This window comes from Pogonomyrmex barbatus, unplaced genomic scaffold (assembly GCF_055798465.1).
Source record: "Pogonomyrmex barbatus isolate J1 unplaced genomic scaffold, ASM5579846v1 scaffold1, whole genome shotgun sequence".
NCBI classification, from domain to species: Eukaryota; Metazoa; Arthropoda; class Insecta; order Hymenoptera; family Formicidae; genus Pogonomyrmex; species Pogonomyrmex barbatus.
In genome coordinates, this window is record NW_028297098.1 from 6,765,553 (window position 1) to 6,784,427 (window position 18,875).

At 45.9% G+C, this 18,875-nt stretch overlaps 1 protein-coding gene across 4 annotated transcripts in view; it reads right to left on the minus strand.

Annotated features, from left to right (window-relative positions):
• The window catches only part of Chi (LIM domain-binding protein 2 Chi), a 76,435-nt gene extending 61,915 nt beyond the window's left edge, over window positions 1–14,520 (minus strand). Inside the window, exon 1 of one of the 4 annotated variants that reach the window (XM_089078352.1) lies at window positions 10,992–14,512. In XM_089078352.1, coding sequence (XP_088934478.1) covers window positions 10,992–11,884 — 893 coding nt within the window. In that variant the 5' untranslated portion in view covers window positions 11,885–14,512. Of the gene's footprint in view, window positions 1–10,991 lie in introns of all 4 variants that reach the window. The other 3 variants (XM_089078366.1, XM_089078359.1, XM_089078370.1) reach the window with 3 other exon arrangements.
• Window positions 14,521–18,875: the final 4,355 nt, after the last annotated feature.

Consider the following 18,875-nt stretch of genomic DNA (forward strand, 5'->3'; position numbering starts at 1 on the left):
CGAGAGAGAGAGAGAGAGAGAGAGAGAGAGAAGGGGAGGGAGGAAGAGAGTGAGAGAAGGCGAAGAAGAGACGGCAGCGCCGAAGGATAGAGGTGGATTGAGGTGAGATAGAAGGCACGGTGGAAGCGACGAAGGAGGCGACGAGAGAGCGACGAGGAAGAGGCTGAGTTGGAGGAGGAGCAGGAGGAGCAGGAGGAGACGAGAACGTGAGGAGAGAAGGCGAGAGGCGAGAGAGGAGGATTCGAGGAGGCGGCCTTGAGAACACGGACCACGGAGAGACCAGCGCGGAGGCAAAGTGCGAGAAGAAGAGGAAGGGAAACACACACAGAAGGGAAGACGGAGAAAGAAGCGGAGGGGAGGAAAGAGAGAGAGAGAGAGAGAGAGAGAGAGAGAGAGAGAGAGAGAGAGAGAGATAGAGTCAGAGAGACGGGAGAGACCAGCCGAGCCAACTTCAACGCGAACGAACTGCTTCACTGGCAAATCATTCGCGGTTCTCATCTTCGCGTTGTGATTCTTTTCGAAATCGAGCGGCGAGGAGAGAACGAAGCGGAGAAATCCTCGAGTCATCATCCAAGAGTTTCCAAGAGTCATCGGAGGCCGGCTTCGAAATCTACGGGGCGTCCCGATATTCCGCGGACCTCACTAGGGATACCACGAAAGGGTGGGATCAAATCGGACGTGACGGACGACACTCACTCGCGAACGCCTCATCGATCTGGACGTGCCAGCAGATTCCTGACATTTTAAAATCTCGCGCACCAACGCAACTCGCGGGACACGCGTTACGCAATCGAGATGATGCAAGAATGGCGACACGGCAAACGCGCATCGATGCAAGCCGACGTACGTCCTGCTGCATGACGCGAGAGAAGCCGACAGACGATTTAGGCTTGATATCTCTTGCGTTATACAACAAATTTGTCGGATAGCCAACTGTATACGCGCAACTTGCGAGATTATAAATTATATAAATATCAGATAGATTTTGCGCTGGATTTGCGCAAGCGTCGATCAAATTTATCTCTTCCGTCTTTATGTAACTACAGAGCTACAGAGTACAACGGAATTGTAAACATATGTGAAATTATGTGTATTAAATTTGTCGATGGATTCTCTTACGTTAAAAACTACTTTCGTTCGACTCTGCGCTTCACATTTCCACATCCTCGCGATGAGAACCGCTGAAGCGAAGCAGAGCGCGCGCTCTCGGTGCAGGTAGGTCGCTTGAACCCACGACTCTCTACGGAATATACGGACACTTGGCGAGGTTCGCGAGGTCGCGTGCGCTACATTCGGACAGGCAGTGCTAATCCCATTATTTATAGCTCAATGTTTGATTTGCGCTGATCGACCGTTATTTTCGCGCGATGACGCCGGTTACGTCCGCATAGTTCAACGTCAAAAGTATCACCGATCGCGACACTTGCCTAGCCTAAAATTTCCTATTCTCCTCGCAATGCTAGAAAAAAGCTGAAAGCTTATTTTGAAATCTTCTAGAAATTATTTTACATATTAATTATTTATATAAAATTATGTAAAATACGCTATTAAACTTCGAACATACGAGCAAATATATTTATGATACCGACTGTATATTCAACTATAGATAACTCCTCTCTCTCTCTCTCTCTCTCTCTCTCTCTCTACTGAAGAATTTTTTCCTTATTCACTAAGCAAACTATCGTTCATATGCGCGATATGAAAATAACGACGTACCACGTTTATTCGAGAATAAATCATTCGTTGAAAATGAAAGAGCGGACATATAAGTGCTACTTTATTTACGGGAGACCATCAAATCTCGAAATAGCAGACGCACGTAAAAATAAACTATCCGAATTGTCGAGGTCGCGACGGTGTCCCGTCATCGAACGCGCCACGCGACTCATTCGCGGTTTTCTCGCCGCCGTGTTACCAACGCGAGGTGACGATGTTAATCGCGCGAGCCGGAGACAGGCTCGTTAGGCACACACTCGCGCGGCCGGGATCTGGATAAACGTCGCTGTCGAAACGGTGAATGAACCGAGCGAGCGAATTAAATGGGCGCTTTGTCGTAACGTCGCCACGAGCGAGTTAACGCGAAGTTTGCAAGCGCGAGCGCGTGCTTCCGCGCTGAAACGCCGCGCGACATTTTATAAATAAGCGCGACGCACGCGTGCGTCGCGCACTCGCAGTTAAGAGTGAGACAAAAGAGAACCTGTCACGATGAGTTAGTTAGTTAATCAATGTTTAGTTTTCTGGCCCGATTATCAGATCCACGCGGGTCTCTCAAAGAGAGACGCCGAGAATGCTTTCGTAATGTCTCGTACACTGTTTCAAACTCGCCCAAAAGATCTCGAGGATAAATTCCTTGGCTTATTCACGCGGAGAATTTATATTTACACATCGTAGCAAATGAGAATGAACGACCATATTCTCATCTCTACGTAGTGTATATTTCGTATATTCGTATTTAACTCTGAATGGACAAAAAGCTGTATTCAAACATACGCTTGAATCAAGAAAGACAATTATTTTCTTATCTAATTATTAGGCCAGTATTACTAATTACGATTTGTTTATTAATACTAGCGATAAAATCATTACAGTACTCTTCAACACAATTTTCTTGCTTGTCAACACGTTTTTTTTATAGCTTCCTTACATCTTGAAAAAAAATAATATTCCAGATCCTAATTATACCTAGAATGCATCGCGCTTTTTTACTCCATTATTATTATTTTCAATTAAATTACATTTTTATTTATCCATCTAGGCGTTTCTCGCCTAGAAAAATCTTACACGAAGATCAACATTGATAAATGAATGATGTTTATTCCAAATTATATGGACACGTGTCCAGGCTTCTTTGTACTTATAATTTCGTTTCAGTTCAAATACGTGAAATAAAAAAAAAGGTAATTAGAGCTCGTACAACAAATTTAAATTGAAACATCGCACGGGGTAGCGTGACGCGAAGAACTAACAGTGGTGTCAAAAAATAATCAAGCGAACAATATCGAGCGTATCGTTACGCGTCATCAGGCACGTTCACGGGATCCTAGCAGGCCTGCAGTCAGCCGATCGTACAGCTCGAGGGGAAGTCCCTTCGCGACATCCGATAGCGGATTCGTGAACGCCTGGAGATAAGGGATGTTTACACTGACGTCCGAGAAATGCAGTCTACGTGTAAACACGCGCCGCCGCCACGGTGATTCGTGAGAGATCTTCTTTAAGTGGGTGTAATCGAGGAACCTTTCGAGGCAACCTGACCCATAAAACTTAACGGGTACGATATACGTGTGTATAGATCGAACTATCGGGTATCGGGCCAGATAAGGGAGTAAATGAGCGGGTCGGGTAAATCAAGGGAATCTCTCGTGGCGCCATTGATCTCGGCGCGAACGCGAGAGGCTATCGTCGTTCCACGGCGGGATCTCTACACGCGAGGCGATTATGCACATTAAAATCATAATAGTTCAATGAACATCGATTCGTGAAGCCTAATCGGCTCGCTAAGAGATTGCGCATCATGAGTTTTATCGATCTCGGGGATTAATTCGTATTAATTCTATCGAGAGTATCTTCTCCCCGTTGATGCTGTAATAATTACGTTACATTAATTTCGCGAAAATCGTGAAAGAAACATACACGCGTGGAAATTGATTGCGGAAACGCCGTTCGTTCAGGGAAATGTTTTGTAAACTCGTTAAAATATTTCGTCGTTTTATTAACGCGATATCAACGCGGATTTTTAAATCGATATGTCGCGTACGCCTAAGAAATTCATAGCGCCGGCAGAAATTTTGGACGGGGCCGTGTTAATTAAATTAAAACTAATTACCCAGCAAACCCTAGTAATTTACATTTGGTGTGCTATTACACTGAGGTTTCTAATTAAAATAAACATAGCTTCGTTTGCTAAGTTCAGCGCTTGGTGGTGGGACGGATGCGGCCCTGCGAGAAGGAAAGCTTGACAATCCGGAGAGACGTTTGCCAAATTACACCTGTCCCACGAGGCACCTGCATCGATGTTTCTAGGTAAACCGTGACTCAGAGAGACCTTTCTTCTCTTTATTGTCGCCATTGTCGTGTCTTATACCTCTCCTTTTTTCCCTTTCAATAATTCTCCGCTCTAACCGTACTGACTGACACTCAACGTTCACTGAATTCTTACATCAAAGTATAAATGTTTGTTTCTTTAAAAAAAAAAAAAAAAAAAAAAAAAGATCTAATTATTTTTAATATTTTCAAGAATCCTTGTCGTCGCAAGTGAGTGTAAATAGTGTAAATATTTTTGACGGATAGAAATAGGCCTGAACTCTGCGTCAAGAAGAAATTAAACCTCGAATTATTCGTTCATATTTATCCACTCTCACGTAAAAGAAAACCTTCTATCTTTTAACAGATAAATCCTAAAGTAGAATTCGGTCTGAGATTACAACTTCGATATCTTCTTCCATCGCCATGCAATGTAACACACGATCCAATAGTTTACGTGCCGCGCAAAGTTTGTACATGCTTCTCATCCGTAATTGGTCACTCAATTACGCAGATTGAACGTGCTTCTGGCTGACGGATGGCCGGACCGACGGACGGACTGTTTATTAAAAAGATTAACATCCATACCGTAACCGATACGAATAGCTGATTGCATGAGAATCAGCTTACGTCGGAGTGAGTGGAAGAGAGAGACCCTACCGGTGTAACACAAAATCATCTCGCCCACCACTTCGATAATTCTTTCGCCGCCTCGGCGCGACTTCCGGCGCGCGATCCATATGCATCACGCGTGTGTGTATGTGTTACGCTCCCCCTCGCCGGGCGGCGGAGGTGCACACCTCCGCGAATGCTCGCCTTGAACCTGCGCGAGGAAGTTTCACGTGAAACTGGAACCGGCCGACGATACGGCCTGATACGCTCTCTGCGCACGGCTTTATGCACGTGGACAACGAGAACCGATGCATCTCTCCTCGCATGCAGGCAGAACGAGACCTCCCTCCTTCTGCGATAGCCTCTTTTCCTCACGAGTGTGTGTGTGTGTGTGTGTGTGTGTGTGTGTGTGTGTGTGTGTGTGTGTGTGCGCGCGCGCGCGCGCGCGCGCTCTAAACTTGCTCCACCGAAAAAAGCTCCCTCTCACTTCGCGCTGATCGTAATGTCTACAGTAGCAAAGTGCTCGTTCTGACAAGCTACCGTGTAAACGCGTTGAATCATATATTTATGAAAACATGCTGTGCACGATTTTTAATATAGTAGAAGAATATAGTAGAAAAAAAGTTTTCGCGTCTCAAAAGAGAGTAGAAAGATATTTATTTTTACTCTAGTCTAAAATGTAAAGATGCAACGATGATATTTTCTCTGTCTTGAATCTTTTTTGAAAGATGATACCTGCTAAATTAATTATAGACAATGCATAGACAAGATTTAACAAAAATATCAGATTGTCTAGACAGATAATGATTGAAAATTCATCGATACTTTTGCAGAATATAAGATTCAAAAAGTACAGCATATAAAGATATATTGAATTAATCATTTCGCGATAGCAGCTCGCCCGAAACGATTCTCTTACACATCGACTCTTGAAACAAAAATAATTCCCTCTCGATAACAGAAAAAGTTTTCGAATGATGAATCAATCGAGCGGACCGTAATAAATCCACAATCCACATTCAGCGGCGGCTTCTTGCTGGTGGCTAAAAGTAAATCGCGATCGTACGGAGCTCTCGCTGTTACTCCAGATGATTCGTACGTGCGCCGGTTACATCGTACCGACGCTTACTTTATATACCCTGTAACTAACTAGAGAAACATTGTGCGACGTACGTGCCGCACGCTAATCCAGCTCTAGTCGCGCTAGCGGAAAGCCACTGGAAAGACAGCCCGCGGCTGTCTCGCTTGAAACGAGAAACGGCTATGTTGCAAAAACAAGAGCGGAATCGCCTTGCATCGAAGAGCACGGCTGTTATTATTGTACGCGCTTAATTGTACGGAGTGTTCTGCCAACTGGAGATAGCTGCAACGCCGTTGATACCAAATAGCATAATCTCGCGCATATCTGTAATGGGTCCACATCCAATGGCAATCTATATATCCTCGCGTTTCCAAATTATATCGTAAAATTTGCATCAAACTTACGAATACGTACGCTTCGAGATGAGTGTGTTCCGAAAACAATTTTTCCTCCGCAAAAATATACGACTGGGCATCGTTTTGTAAAGTTAAAAATTAAATATTTTCAAAATTATGAAAATTAACAATTTACAATTCCGAAATGTGACATTTAAAAGCACGATTGCTCCTTGGTACGTGATATTAGATTATTATATAAAATGGGGAAGGGAGAGGGGAGGGGAGAGTAATTGGACGAGTAAGTCTCGCGAAGCGTCCTAATAAACTTCGAAAAGGCTCGTCGCGTAAAGAAAATCGACGTTTCGAGAGACCCTCGGAGAGAGGCAAGGTGCCGATTGCTTTTGTCGCGAGGCGATCAAGGTTCTTCTTATCCTACCGAGAAGCCTGCGATAAGATAAGGCCACCGACGGAGCTCGTACTTCCGATCGCGCTTTAAACATTTCGCCCGCGCTTTGATATATTTTTCACCGAGCTACTTGCGGCCGCGCGATCAACTCTACTTATTTCACGTCGCATATCTAACGCGATAAATATTTTTTTTTTTTTACGATGACATTGACGTGTGCGATATCGACGCGCGAGGCTGCCAGGCTCGTGCCGACTGTCACCTCGTGAACTGAACGCATTTAAAATACATTTGTGATACAAAAATACTTTGCGACAATTACAAATTTCAGAGAATACAAAGTTAAGGCCGGCCAAGCTGTCCGATGCGTCATCGTTTCGCGATAACACTGTGTATTTTTTCTCCCGAGCAGATCTGAAACAGCGTCTTGCACGCGTGCATGCGTAATCTCAGAATGCAACCGATGAAAACAACACAGCGGAATGATACAACGTACGTTGTGCCGGTGAATTTTTTAGAACAGAAAAAAACGTCAAGATCACGCGGATTATCAGAGCTGTTCTTTTTTACTTTTGAAAACACACCAGAACTTATCTTTATGTAACGTCTCACTATGAGATAAAGAATTATTCAAAAGCTGCAGAATTTATGTAACAGCAACGCGAAATTTATAACTGTATTCTCTTATATAAATATATATTGTTAACGTCATATCTGTTAACCGTAATCATATCACGTATGATAATTCCGGCCTTGAGCGATTCTCAAAAAAGAAAAAAATTACACAATCTCTACTTTAGCAGAAAAATTTGCGATTCAAAATTCACTCGAAGAAATCTATCAGAGGATCTATGAAGGAATGCTATGAAGTGATACTGAAGCAATATCCTCCTCTACGCGAGACGACACGTCTGGATTTTCCCCAAGTTACAAAATTATATATACACGCACGCTAAGAAGCTCAGTCAAGTGTCGCAAACTAGTCAAAGCATTTCAGCGGCAGTACATAAACGCGGGTTTTCTTATCTGCATAACATATCGCGACAGTAATCTTGCGAGATGATACGCGGCTGAAGCTTAGCTCGATTAAAAGCGGACTCGCTCGGAAAGGCGCGCTTACGTAAAGGTATTTCGGAGCGGTCGAAAAATATCTTTAATCATCATTGCCGCTTTGGAATATTTTAGCGTCCAACGTAAAATTCTCAACCGTACAGGTTCCCCTCCGTATGAAGCTTCCATTAAGGCAGAACTCTCGGTCGGCGTGACGATCAATCAGAAATTATAAACGACAGCGACGTACGATCGTTTCCGAGCGCGCGCTCTCTTGCGCACGTTAAAATGGGATTGTCGAGTACGTTAAAAAGAAAGCTCTTGCCGCGCGCAAAGTAGCATCGTCATTCGTACGAATGTAGCAGGGTGGAACGCTTATGTTAATGAGCCCAGTGCGATTACCAGACGGGGGACGGCGAGCGTAGAGATGATGCCGATGCGATAGAGACGTCCAGACCGGATACGAAGAAGGCCGAGGAGGAGAAGTACCGGATAATCGTCGTCGTCATCGTGCACATATCGACGTTCGTAACCTCCCCCTCCCCCCCCCCCTCCTCCGACTACTTTTTTCCCCGCGAGCGACGAGCAAAGGAGGAAGTCGCGAAGGAACGTGCGTGCACACACCTGCGGCACCAGGGGCACCTCCCACCTGCGGGACACCTGAGCCACCGGGAGATAACCGCGACGAAGACGACTTTCGACGCACCTGACGAGGCCAGCGAGCACTCGCGTATCTGGCAGAGCCTGATAATCCTTCCTTCTTCTCCGACTATCTCCTCCCCCCTCCCCCCCCCCCTCGCTCCTTCTCCTCCTTCTCCGCCCCGCGCAATTTTACATTCAAATTTCATTCAAGAAAACAGCTACTACTTCAAGTTTTATTTTCAAAGGCAGCCACGATTTTTACTACGTGTCTTAAACGCGTTGTATAAACGAGTGAAGTTTTGGCGAGCCGGTTGGTCGACTTTGATCCTTTTAATGGCCATTGAAATCGTGGCCTCTTGGCAGATCCGTATCGAGATCCACGAGTATCAACGATTTTACGATCACGGGGCGTTTCGGGGAATTTTTGTAGATTTTTTTTTTTTTTTAAGCTACATAGGATTACTCTCAATCGCGTTATGTCGAGTTAACTGTGCAGCGGTGACCAGGAAGATCCAAGCCGAGGTACGATAACGGATTCTCGGGGTATACTGTTACTACGCCTGAGAGAACGTACTAGTGAGCGACTACCGGACGATTGGCATGGAACGAAGTATCGAGCCGTAAAACAATTGTCTAAAAATATCCGCGGTGGAAAAAAAAACTCGCCGGTCCGTGACCGAGTCACGGAAATAATCTCGAACCAATCGAAGACGAGCCGTGAATAATCTTAACTTAATATTGCCCGAAAGTTCTTATTCGTTCAACTATTTCAATTCATCCGCTCGTTCGAGCCACATGTCACGCCAGAATATTTTTCAACGATGAATCTCATCGTAGACATTAAAATGATTAATATATGTTAATATGTATTAATTAATATGCGTAATCATCTAAAAAAAAAAATCACTTTTGAAATATTACGACAATTAATTTTATCGTTAAGAAATATTACCGCACGTTAGTCACAGATTGACCATGCGTCTTTCCACTTTTTATCTAATAATTTATATGACAATATAATGCTATTGTGTTCTTACATAAAATTACAGATTACGATCTGATACGGGAAAAAAGGTCGGAAAAAAAGGAACTGAATAGTCAATCGATATGCGTAAACTTTGACACCGTTCTTGACCGATGGTATCCGTCTCGCACATTGAAAAATTTTGTATCTTAGTACTTAGTATTCTCTAACCGCCCGAGGCGAGCGCGAAAGAAAAAGCTCGTCGCGTGAACAATTTATTGTTGATTAGAAAGCCATTTTGTGTACGAATGCCGGAGTGTGTCGCGATTAAGAGCGACACGAAGCGAAATCGAGACAGTACATAAGCGGCTTGGCAAGAGCCAAGCTTTGCAGGAGATTCTTTCGACCACGCGATACAGTTTTTCGTAAAACCTCGCGTGACTACCTGACAACCCTTACCTCCCTTCTTCGTCTACCCCTCCTCGCGCGATCTTTAGAAAAAAAAGTTCACATACGCCTTCACACAAAGTTCCACCCTGGCGAGACGCACGTGCGAGTGTTCTTTCGCGTGACGGTGAACTGTTACAGCCGGTATGACGACAAATTACCTATTTATATCACTGTACAGAGCGTTTCAAAAACTTGACGCTTTCTATGAAGCACAGAAATAAAATATAAAAAAGAAAATATATATATATGTAGGAATGCGCGTGTTTAAATGCTCGAAAAAGTGCGGTTTTGAATGGTTTAAAAGAACTTAATAAAACGACTCGATAAATTAATCTCGATTCGAAACGCAAATAAATAATGAAGATTTTGAATTTACACTGACTCCGATTATTATTAAACAAAATATCGATTTAAAATCTTATTTAAATATAATCGGATTGAGGGTAAAAAGAATTAGAATTCAATAATATTCTCGTTAAATAAGTAATTTTAAGCTTGATTAAGAAGTTAACAAATCAAAGAAAGTATTTCTGAAGATCCTGTATACTTTAATTGTTTCGCCGCAACAACTCGCAGAACTGTTTTGAAATATGACGGAGACATCTTTCCTTTGGAGACAAATAAGCGAGAGCACACGATACTTTCTTGATATCGAGCGAGATACCGACGATGTACATATTTATTTTCACGTATGATCGACTACGCAAATTATTCCTTCTGTCATAATTTTGACATTACAGCGTACTCATTACAGCTGTAGGGAAGCGCTGTTAACCATATCGATCTTATGAAAATTATTCCTGGCGAACGCAATGGAAAATTTGCTACTAGAATCGACTTTATATGCTAGAATCCTTGAATTATATTTCTTTTAGCGTAACCCTGTAATCAACTTTACAGCTTGTAGCACGACAATTAAATAAAAAAATTAATATTCAAGAAAAGAGCTGTATGTACATTGTATTTACCTGTCAGTGAAACATTACAAAAAAATATGCAACATAGGTCGCATAAAATTAACTTTCCTAGATCATCTTACTAGTCATAAAATCTTATTTGCATCTAACGACGCGAATCGACCACGCAAATGATCTTTGAGATCTGAGAGAATTAAATTTAGTTTAAATTATCTCAGTTTAGTTTAACCTAACTTTACTTTTATATGTCAATGATATGAGACGTCTATTTTTGCATGATAGAATAAATCTTGAAGTAAGTTAATCATTATGTCTGATAAGCCCACCAGTTCTTAAATTTTATATAAAAAGAATGACTAAAGAATAATAATTTTTTAAACAACTTCTATTGTCCCCTTCCACCTTTTCCGTCGACGAGATTGTCGGTCAAAAATTCTCATTATTCTCCCCTTCCTTTTCATCCTCCGCTTCCGCAAGATCAAACGTATCGGCGGATATCTCATGAATTTACCTGTTGTAGTAGTGCGATGGGAAAGGTTGGCAGTTGAAAAACGGATCGTTGTGCAAATGCGGTTGTCCAGGTACCCCTGGTCCCTGTGGATGCGCGTGCGGACCCATCGGACCACTGGGTCCGGGTCCACACATACCGGGGCCGCCTTGGGGTTGCATGCCGGCCGGCCCCATCATGCCGGCCGGGCCCATCGGATGGGGCGCCGCTGGATGATGCGGCGAACCGACCATGTGAGGCCCCGGATGATGGGGATGGGGCGAGGGTCCGCCGCCCCCCATGTGGGGGTGAGGCGTATGAGGGGAACCGCTCATCATTCCGTGGGGCGGCATCGGATGGGGGCTCGGCGAAGCGCCGTTCAGATGGGGCGCCGCGCTGACACCGCCGTGCGGAGTCGGTGGTCCGCCGTGCGTCGGCGTCGTCGCCGGCTGCGGCGGCGGCAAACTCGGCGGTCCGGCGGGGCCCGTCCCCGCGAGTGGCGGCAACGGACCGTTCGCCATGTTGTTGAGCTGCGTGAGCGATGCCGCCGCCGACGCCATCGCCTGCAGAGGATTCGTGGCGCCGCTCGCCGTGTTGATGCCTAAGGCGCTATTGCCGAGATGGTGATTGTTGTTGAGGGTGTTGTTGGGGTTGCCGCCACCGAGCGGATTATTGCTGTTGCTGCCGCTGTGACCGATGCTGTTGGGATTGACGTTGCTGTTGCTGTTAGTGGCGACGCCGCCGCCAAGGGATTGCAAGGACGGCGGCAGCGGTGGCGAGCCGGCGGGGGGCGCTGCCGGGCCCCCGAGGCACCGGCCCGATGGACCGGGGGCGGTTACGCTGCTGGGCGCTACCGGCACGCCGGCGTGGAGTGGGATTCCACCTGGAGGGCGCTGTGCCACGCTCACCGCCGGCATCACTCCCCCCTCCACGGCGCTCTTCACCCTCTCCTCGAACTCCCGCCGGGGTTTGGACTAGAGGATGAAGCGTGTTTCTTCTTCTCCTTCTCTCTCGTTCTGCCTCTTTCACACCGTTTTCTTTTTTCTTCTCGCTTCACTTTTATACAATATCTCACTCTTTCCTCTTCCACTTTTGTCCTTTTCTCCAAAAGATTCTCCGACTTTATCCGATGTTAAACGACCAAAGTTTAAAGCCAAATTCCTCAGGACGTGTAGCGGCCACCACCATCCCAAATGTTTTGTGCTTTCCAAACATACGTCACTACTCTCTTCAGTCTTGATATCGCCTTAATGATCAATTAGACACTTTCGAAACATTACAAAATACCGACGACGTTGCTCCGATTCTTCTGTCACGAACGATCACTACGAAGGGACGTTACGTATCACTGCACATCGTATGGAGTATCCTTCGGCGCAAACGAGAGGAATCACGTGTTACCCCAGGGTGTACATCGGACGGAAGATATCGTGGCGGACGATTTCGAACTTGTCGCGTTAACGCGATCACCTTCACTATTCTCGTATAGAAGCTTTCGCCTCGTGCCAAACTCGCGTATGGTCTCGAAGAACCAAAAGTCACGCGAACAAAAATCTTTTACATTTACATATTATTTTACACACGCAGAGAAACACCTCTCTCTCTCTCTCGTTCACCTGTTCTCGTTCTTCTACAAAGACTAAAACTATTCCAAAAATGTAACGAATCCCCTTTTTCTCACTCACTTTCCGCTCCTCGCGTTTCCCGCGCGATATCGCGATTGCACAGCCAAGAGTCGGGCCTCGATTCCGCCGGTCACTCGACGCGACTACTCGGCTCCTCGTAGATCCCGGCCGCTTTTATTTAATAAATTAATACACACGTATGTGCGTGTGTTATCACACACGTATGTGCGTGTGTTATCACACACGTATTAATACACACGTATGTTGCGTGCGCGCGCGCGCACGGGTACCTTCGCTCTGTTTATATACGTCGAAATCGGGATTGTAGCGGCGAATATACACTCCGATCGCGTGTTTCTTCCAACGCGCGGTTACGACATGCTCGACACGCAATCACCCGGTCACAACGAGAGGGGGAGAGTTAATGCCACTGGCCAACGACGACGCGTCCGTTGCGGCACGTGGCCGTCACGTCGTGTCGGTCGGTGTCGTCGCGACGCGCAGCAGCAGCGGCGGCAACAGCAGCAGCATCAGCATCAGCATCAGCATCAGCGGCAGCAACACCTACGTTGCCGATCAGCGCCACTCGCCGCCAGCCGGCCATCCTCGCACCCGAGATCACCCTCCTACCCGCCGCTTACTTCCCCGGCACCTACACGCGGCACGCCGCTACCCGACAACACACCGCGCCGGCTGCTGCTCCCGCGGGATGATCCTTCGCATCCCTTCTCCCTCCCGACACCCCCCCCTCAGTCGCCGCTCGGCGACCCGAAAACCAAACCGGCGCGAGCACGCCGCTGCTCCCCGACCGACTGCGTTACGCGTCCCGGCATTTCTCGTTCGCGCGACGCGCGCCTCGAACGATACGAAGGATCACGGACGACGACACCGGAGGGATCTCACGATCACGCGGCACACTTGGGTAGCGGGTTTAACTCGAGTGTACCACCGCCACGTTTCCAATGTTGACTCGTGTAATCTCGCCTCTCGACTCTTTGTTTACCTCCGACGTATATATACACACGGCTCCGAATTCGCGCGAGTCGTGGTCGCGCGCCAAACCAACCTGGAGATCTCTCCTCGAGATCCTCACTGAACACTCTTCGTCTGGCGTTTTCGACACACGGAGAAAGGCGCTCTCTCGGCGGTAAAAACACTCCCGGTCGTAACACTGCAAACGTATCCAAAACAAACGGACGACGGAGGACAAAGGAAGACAGAACGACGAACGCGTTGCCGCCGCGCTGCGTTGCGTGTCACACGCCGACGACGTACGGGACGAGCGGCAGAGAACGAAGTATACCAAACTCTACGAAGGCGCTCGCGTTACTGAGGAGCGGCGGGCGCGACGGTCGGTCGCAGCAGTCGGGTCTCTTCGGCTGCTGCCGTGGACGCTGAGCGAGCGGCGGGGAGAGACGGCAGGGCGGGAGAAAGCGACGCGCGGTAGAGCGCCAAGCGAGTGGGGATAGAGGGGTAGAAAATCGTGGGACCGCCGCGCCGTTCGAGTGGCGGATCGCGGAGAGAGGTGGGGCGGAGGGGGATGCCGAGCAGCGAGGGAACCTTATGCACACGATGCTCGCGAGAATGAGGGAGGTGGAGAGGGGTGCCACGTGAGCGCCCGACGCTCGGCGTCCACGCAAACGGACGCGGCTCCGCAACCTCCACATGTCATGTGTACCCCGGCACCCCCGAGAGGCACCCTTTCGCGGGCGTTTCTCCCTTCCCGAGGATTTCGGGAACTCGGCTGAACGACGCAAGCTGTCCTTTCACTTGCGAACACGGAGCGGAGTTTGATAACGCTGATATGAAATTTCGGGATAGGACATGTCTACGAAGTATCGTGCCGCTACGCGCGAGTTCGTGTTCGGAATTAATTTACAAGCGGTTGATGAATTCGGTTGAAATCGCGTGGCGAGCTGACGTATTTTTTCTCTTCGCCCTTTCTTTCTATTTTTTTTTTCCCCCCCCAAAAACTTGACTTACTGTTTAATTCGAGAGGTACGATAGTGTGTTAACGTGCCTAATCAATCTTGTCGTATCGCGTGTTCCGATTTCCTCATAATGTGATACCCGTAAAGATTACGGATATATCTTTCTTCTTTTGATCCGCGTTAGATAGAATTCGCGTGTCGTTGGGCATAAATATCCTCTTCCGAGCGACGTCGCGAGTTGCATTTAACGCGGCCGTGTTTAGGAAATACGAACGTATGTACGGGATGCGGCCGCGTAACAAGATCCGGAAACTCCGGTGTCCGATTCTGTTTGGTAAATTATTGCTGGTGAAGGAGGAAGCCGGTATATCTACACGGCTAAAGTCGGCGGAGGATACGAAGTTTCACTTTCTGTACGATTCGAATCGCCCGACTTCTCCCTGTGCCTCCCCCTGCCCCTCGTCCCGCCCTCTGTTTTCTACCTTCTCTCGTAAGGATTGATTCGAGGGTGTCCGCTAGAATCACCGTAGTCCGGAAATCCGATTCATCGTAATCGGGGTCAAGTTGAACGTATTTGTACGGCACGAGGAAGAAGAATCACCCTTCGCCGTCTTGACGTGCACCGACGTGCCAAATTGACCAATCGATCCAGAAACCATAAACACTCTCGCGGCTGCGCGTGTATATATCCGAAAATTCTCATCACGATCCTAACAATATTTATACATATTTCGAATCATCATTTCGATATCATTAAAATTCAGAGAAAATGAAGAAACGAGATACTAATTATTATCTAAATATATAATTCTTTCGAATGTTTCCGCACATTCTTGCCCGTTATTTTTACGTTTTATATATTATAAAATAATTACGTTACGGAAAGTCAAATTTTTTTTTTATGTAATTTATATAAGTGAATTTAACATATTTTTTATTTAATTATCCACATAACGACCCAGTCATTTCCTTTCATATAAAAATGAAAAATCTCGGAAATATATATTTTTATAGAAAAAATAAACCGGATTGAAACAGAGCTAATCTTACCGTGGTACATGCAGCTCTGCGCTCGCGATGCGCGAGATGGAGATTTGACGCGGAAATCCACTGATTTGCGGTAGGAAAATCGCATTTTGGAGCGGGTAAACACCGGATATTTCCCCGATACAGTGAAAATTCTCGTCGCTAGCCGACAAGCCGTGTCATCCGTAAACCGGAAGGTCGTTCTCTCTCGAGAACACGGGTCGATTTCCGCAGTTGCACACGATCTCGATTCCTTTTTCTCGCGGTTATCGCGGGATTTATCCACGAAATACGCCACTTGCGCGCGATGTCGATTCACGCGCGCGAGATAAACAAATTCAATATTTATAGCACGCATTATTGATACATCAAATCTGATGCGATAAAGAGCAATAAATCCTGCCATTGCGAACAAATGACAACAAAGTCAGATATACAGTATCGCCTGTGTCAACAGTCAAAGTTTGCACGGGTTTCTTTGCGGCGGACAAATTTGAAATTAATAGAAGATTAACGGAAACGCGTGTATTAATAAATATGCATATGTATATTAATCGTAAAAAAAATATTCACGGATTCGAAATCCAATGATTCTGGATGGGGATACTAACTACGTAAGCTTCATCCGCGACAATCGTTCCGTACCCCGTTTTTTCTGGACGCCGTGCCAAAAGAACCGTGGCAGCTTACTAACTGGATTACCGACGAAGTAATTTCGGATTAAAAAGTAATCGACTCGCCGTGTCGGCGTTCTCGCGGTTGCAGGTTAAGGGAATAGTCTGCGAATTGTCGTCCGGCGGACAGCAGATTAAAGTAGATGAAAGATAGAAGAAAGATAGAAGGTAGAAGAAAGATAGGAAAGAACGAAAAATTGCAAAAATCCGCGATTGGAGATTCAAATACCGCCGGAATTATTCGATTACATTTCTCTTATTTTGCCATCTAACACACGACTTATCCTTTAATAAACAATCGGTGTTCTTGAAAACAAATGAAAACAGGAATTGATAAATAATTAAATATAACTTTAATTAGGATTACACTTTAATTAAAAATTATAACAAAAAATAATTCTGCACTCTAAAAAAAAAACCGTTCAATTATAGAGTAGTTCGCGATCTCAGAAATGTGTAGACATTAAAAGGAATAATTTTCAAAATTTAAAAATTTTTGGCTGCGATTCAAGAATGCAGGTTTGAAACAGTAGAAAGCCAACAACGGAGCTTCACAACGTGAAGCCAAGTTGATCGTGGAGCGTGGAGTAAAGACTCAGGTAACTCAGTGCCTGGCTACGTAGGTAGAGTTTGAGATAAGAGGTATCATTGTCCGTGCGGAGAGGCCGCAAGTCGACCGCTTACAAAGCGCTGGGGAAATTCCGAATACCTTCCACCGTTTAAGGGAAAATACGTTGTAATCCTTTCTGACCTTCACCTTCTCAATTCAAACGTTTCATCCGTTTAGAGAAGAAGAAAAGACAGAGACAGGTAAACAGACACATAAAGAGAAAGAGAGAGAGAAACGTCATTGATATATTTAACTTTTACATATTAAACTCGTCCTCGCAAAATGTATCAGCGTCGAAAATAGAATGACTCGGCATTCAGGCATAAAACGCGATCACGAACGGTTTTTTTCAGAATCAGAATCGCGCCGGTCTCTAGAACCCGTTACCATAATAACATTCTACTTCTCGATCCCGAGTTCATCGAACTTCTGCGTTCCCCCCGTTGATTTCCTTTCGTTCACTACAAATTGCTTCGCGATCTCCAACGGCAATTAGCAATTCGTTCGACAGGTTAAAAAAAAAAAAATCTTAACATCGCAGTTTTTATCTCCCCCGAGGGACGACGACTCTGACCTCGGGAATCTTTTTCTGTTCCCTCCATTTTGGGAGCCGCGAACGCGTGAATGAGTGGGTTGATGTTTGCGGGATTCAAATGAAATTTTTTTTCGACAATTCCGATGTTTCTGGTCTACACATCACGTACGGCTTTCGGGCAGCTTCTGGCTCAAAGCTGGAAGAAAGAGCCGGTATCTGGTGTGGGGATGGACTACTACCAGGAATTCTCCGGGACCATTAATCTGTTTCGTGTGACACCCGAGGTCCTCTCCCTCAACTTTCTCTTTTGTCCCCTCCAGGGTCCCTCGCACCCCCGTTCATGGTATTATTCGAGACAGGTAGGCATACCTAACCCAGGCCTAAGAACCCGGGGTGACCCAAGGGAGAAGGAGAGACCGACGTCCCTTTACGAGGACTCGTAATGGACCGAGCAGCTTCGATTCGGCAAAACCGATGTTCGGTACTTATTCGCTCATTGTTCCGCTCCCAAAAAACGGACGAAAGTGAAGAACGTATCGATGAACGGAAAACGGTGACAAATTGTCGCAAAGGGAAAACGACGCTACTTGTCGTTGATCTTGGCGCTGATTTCCGGTGGATCCACCGGGGCGGCGAATGGCACCTGTTTCAATCGGGCTTGCAAAAACGGGTTACGCTTCAAGCGAGAGGGGCTCCTTTTTCCCCGCGGTGGATCGACCTCGGTATGGATCTATATCCCGGTATAATTGATCACGGACAGGCGAGCGAGCGCCTGCGTAAGAGCGATGTGGATACTTTGTGCCTCTTTCACGCTGATTTGTGGTTTGCACCCCGGCACGGCACGCAGGCTGGCCGAGCGAGCGGTGGGAGTCGATTATCTCTCCCTTCGCGAAGCGAACCGCTCACGTCTATACATGACGTACGGTGTGTATTTACCTTCGCGCTTCGCGGCGAGTTAATGCCTGACGGCTTCTTCGGCAGCCGCGCGAATATATATATATATATATACGCCGTTGAAAAAGAGTTCGCCGGAACACACAATTCGTAGGAAGGACACTTGTATTGTTGCGGGGGAGAGGGGAAATATTGACGAACGCTTTTTAACAGACAAGATATAATATTCGTATTTCTTTTTAAATTAGATTTAATATTTCTAAATATTTCTTTTTAAAATATATTTCTAACATTTTTAAAAAAGCTCATTCAAATTTAGAATCGAATCTCTCGATAAAAATCGTTCTAATAAAACATAAAAATATATTGATAAATTAACAACAAAAAAAATGCCCGATTCACCCGATCTGTCTGGAATTAGATAAAGCTAATTGATAACTGCTCAAAGATAGACAGATGAAGTTGACAGATCTAAATGCGATCATTTTCAAAGTTATTTGCAGAAGCCATGTAAAATGGAAGATCCGCTTTACTGAAGAAAGAATGGATCTCCCCGCGGGGGCCATACACACACGCCTCACCTCGAATCCATCAAAATGCCACGCGCCAAGTC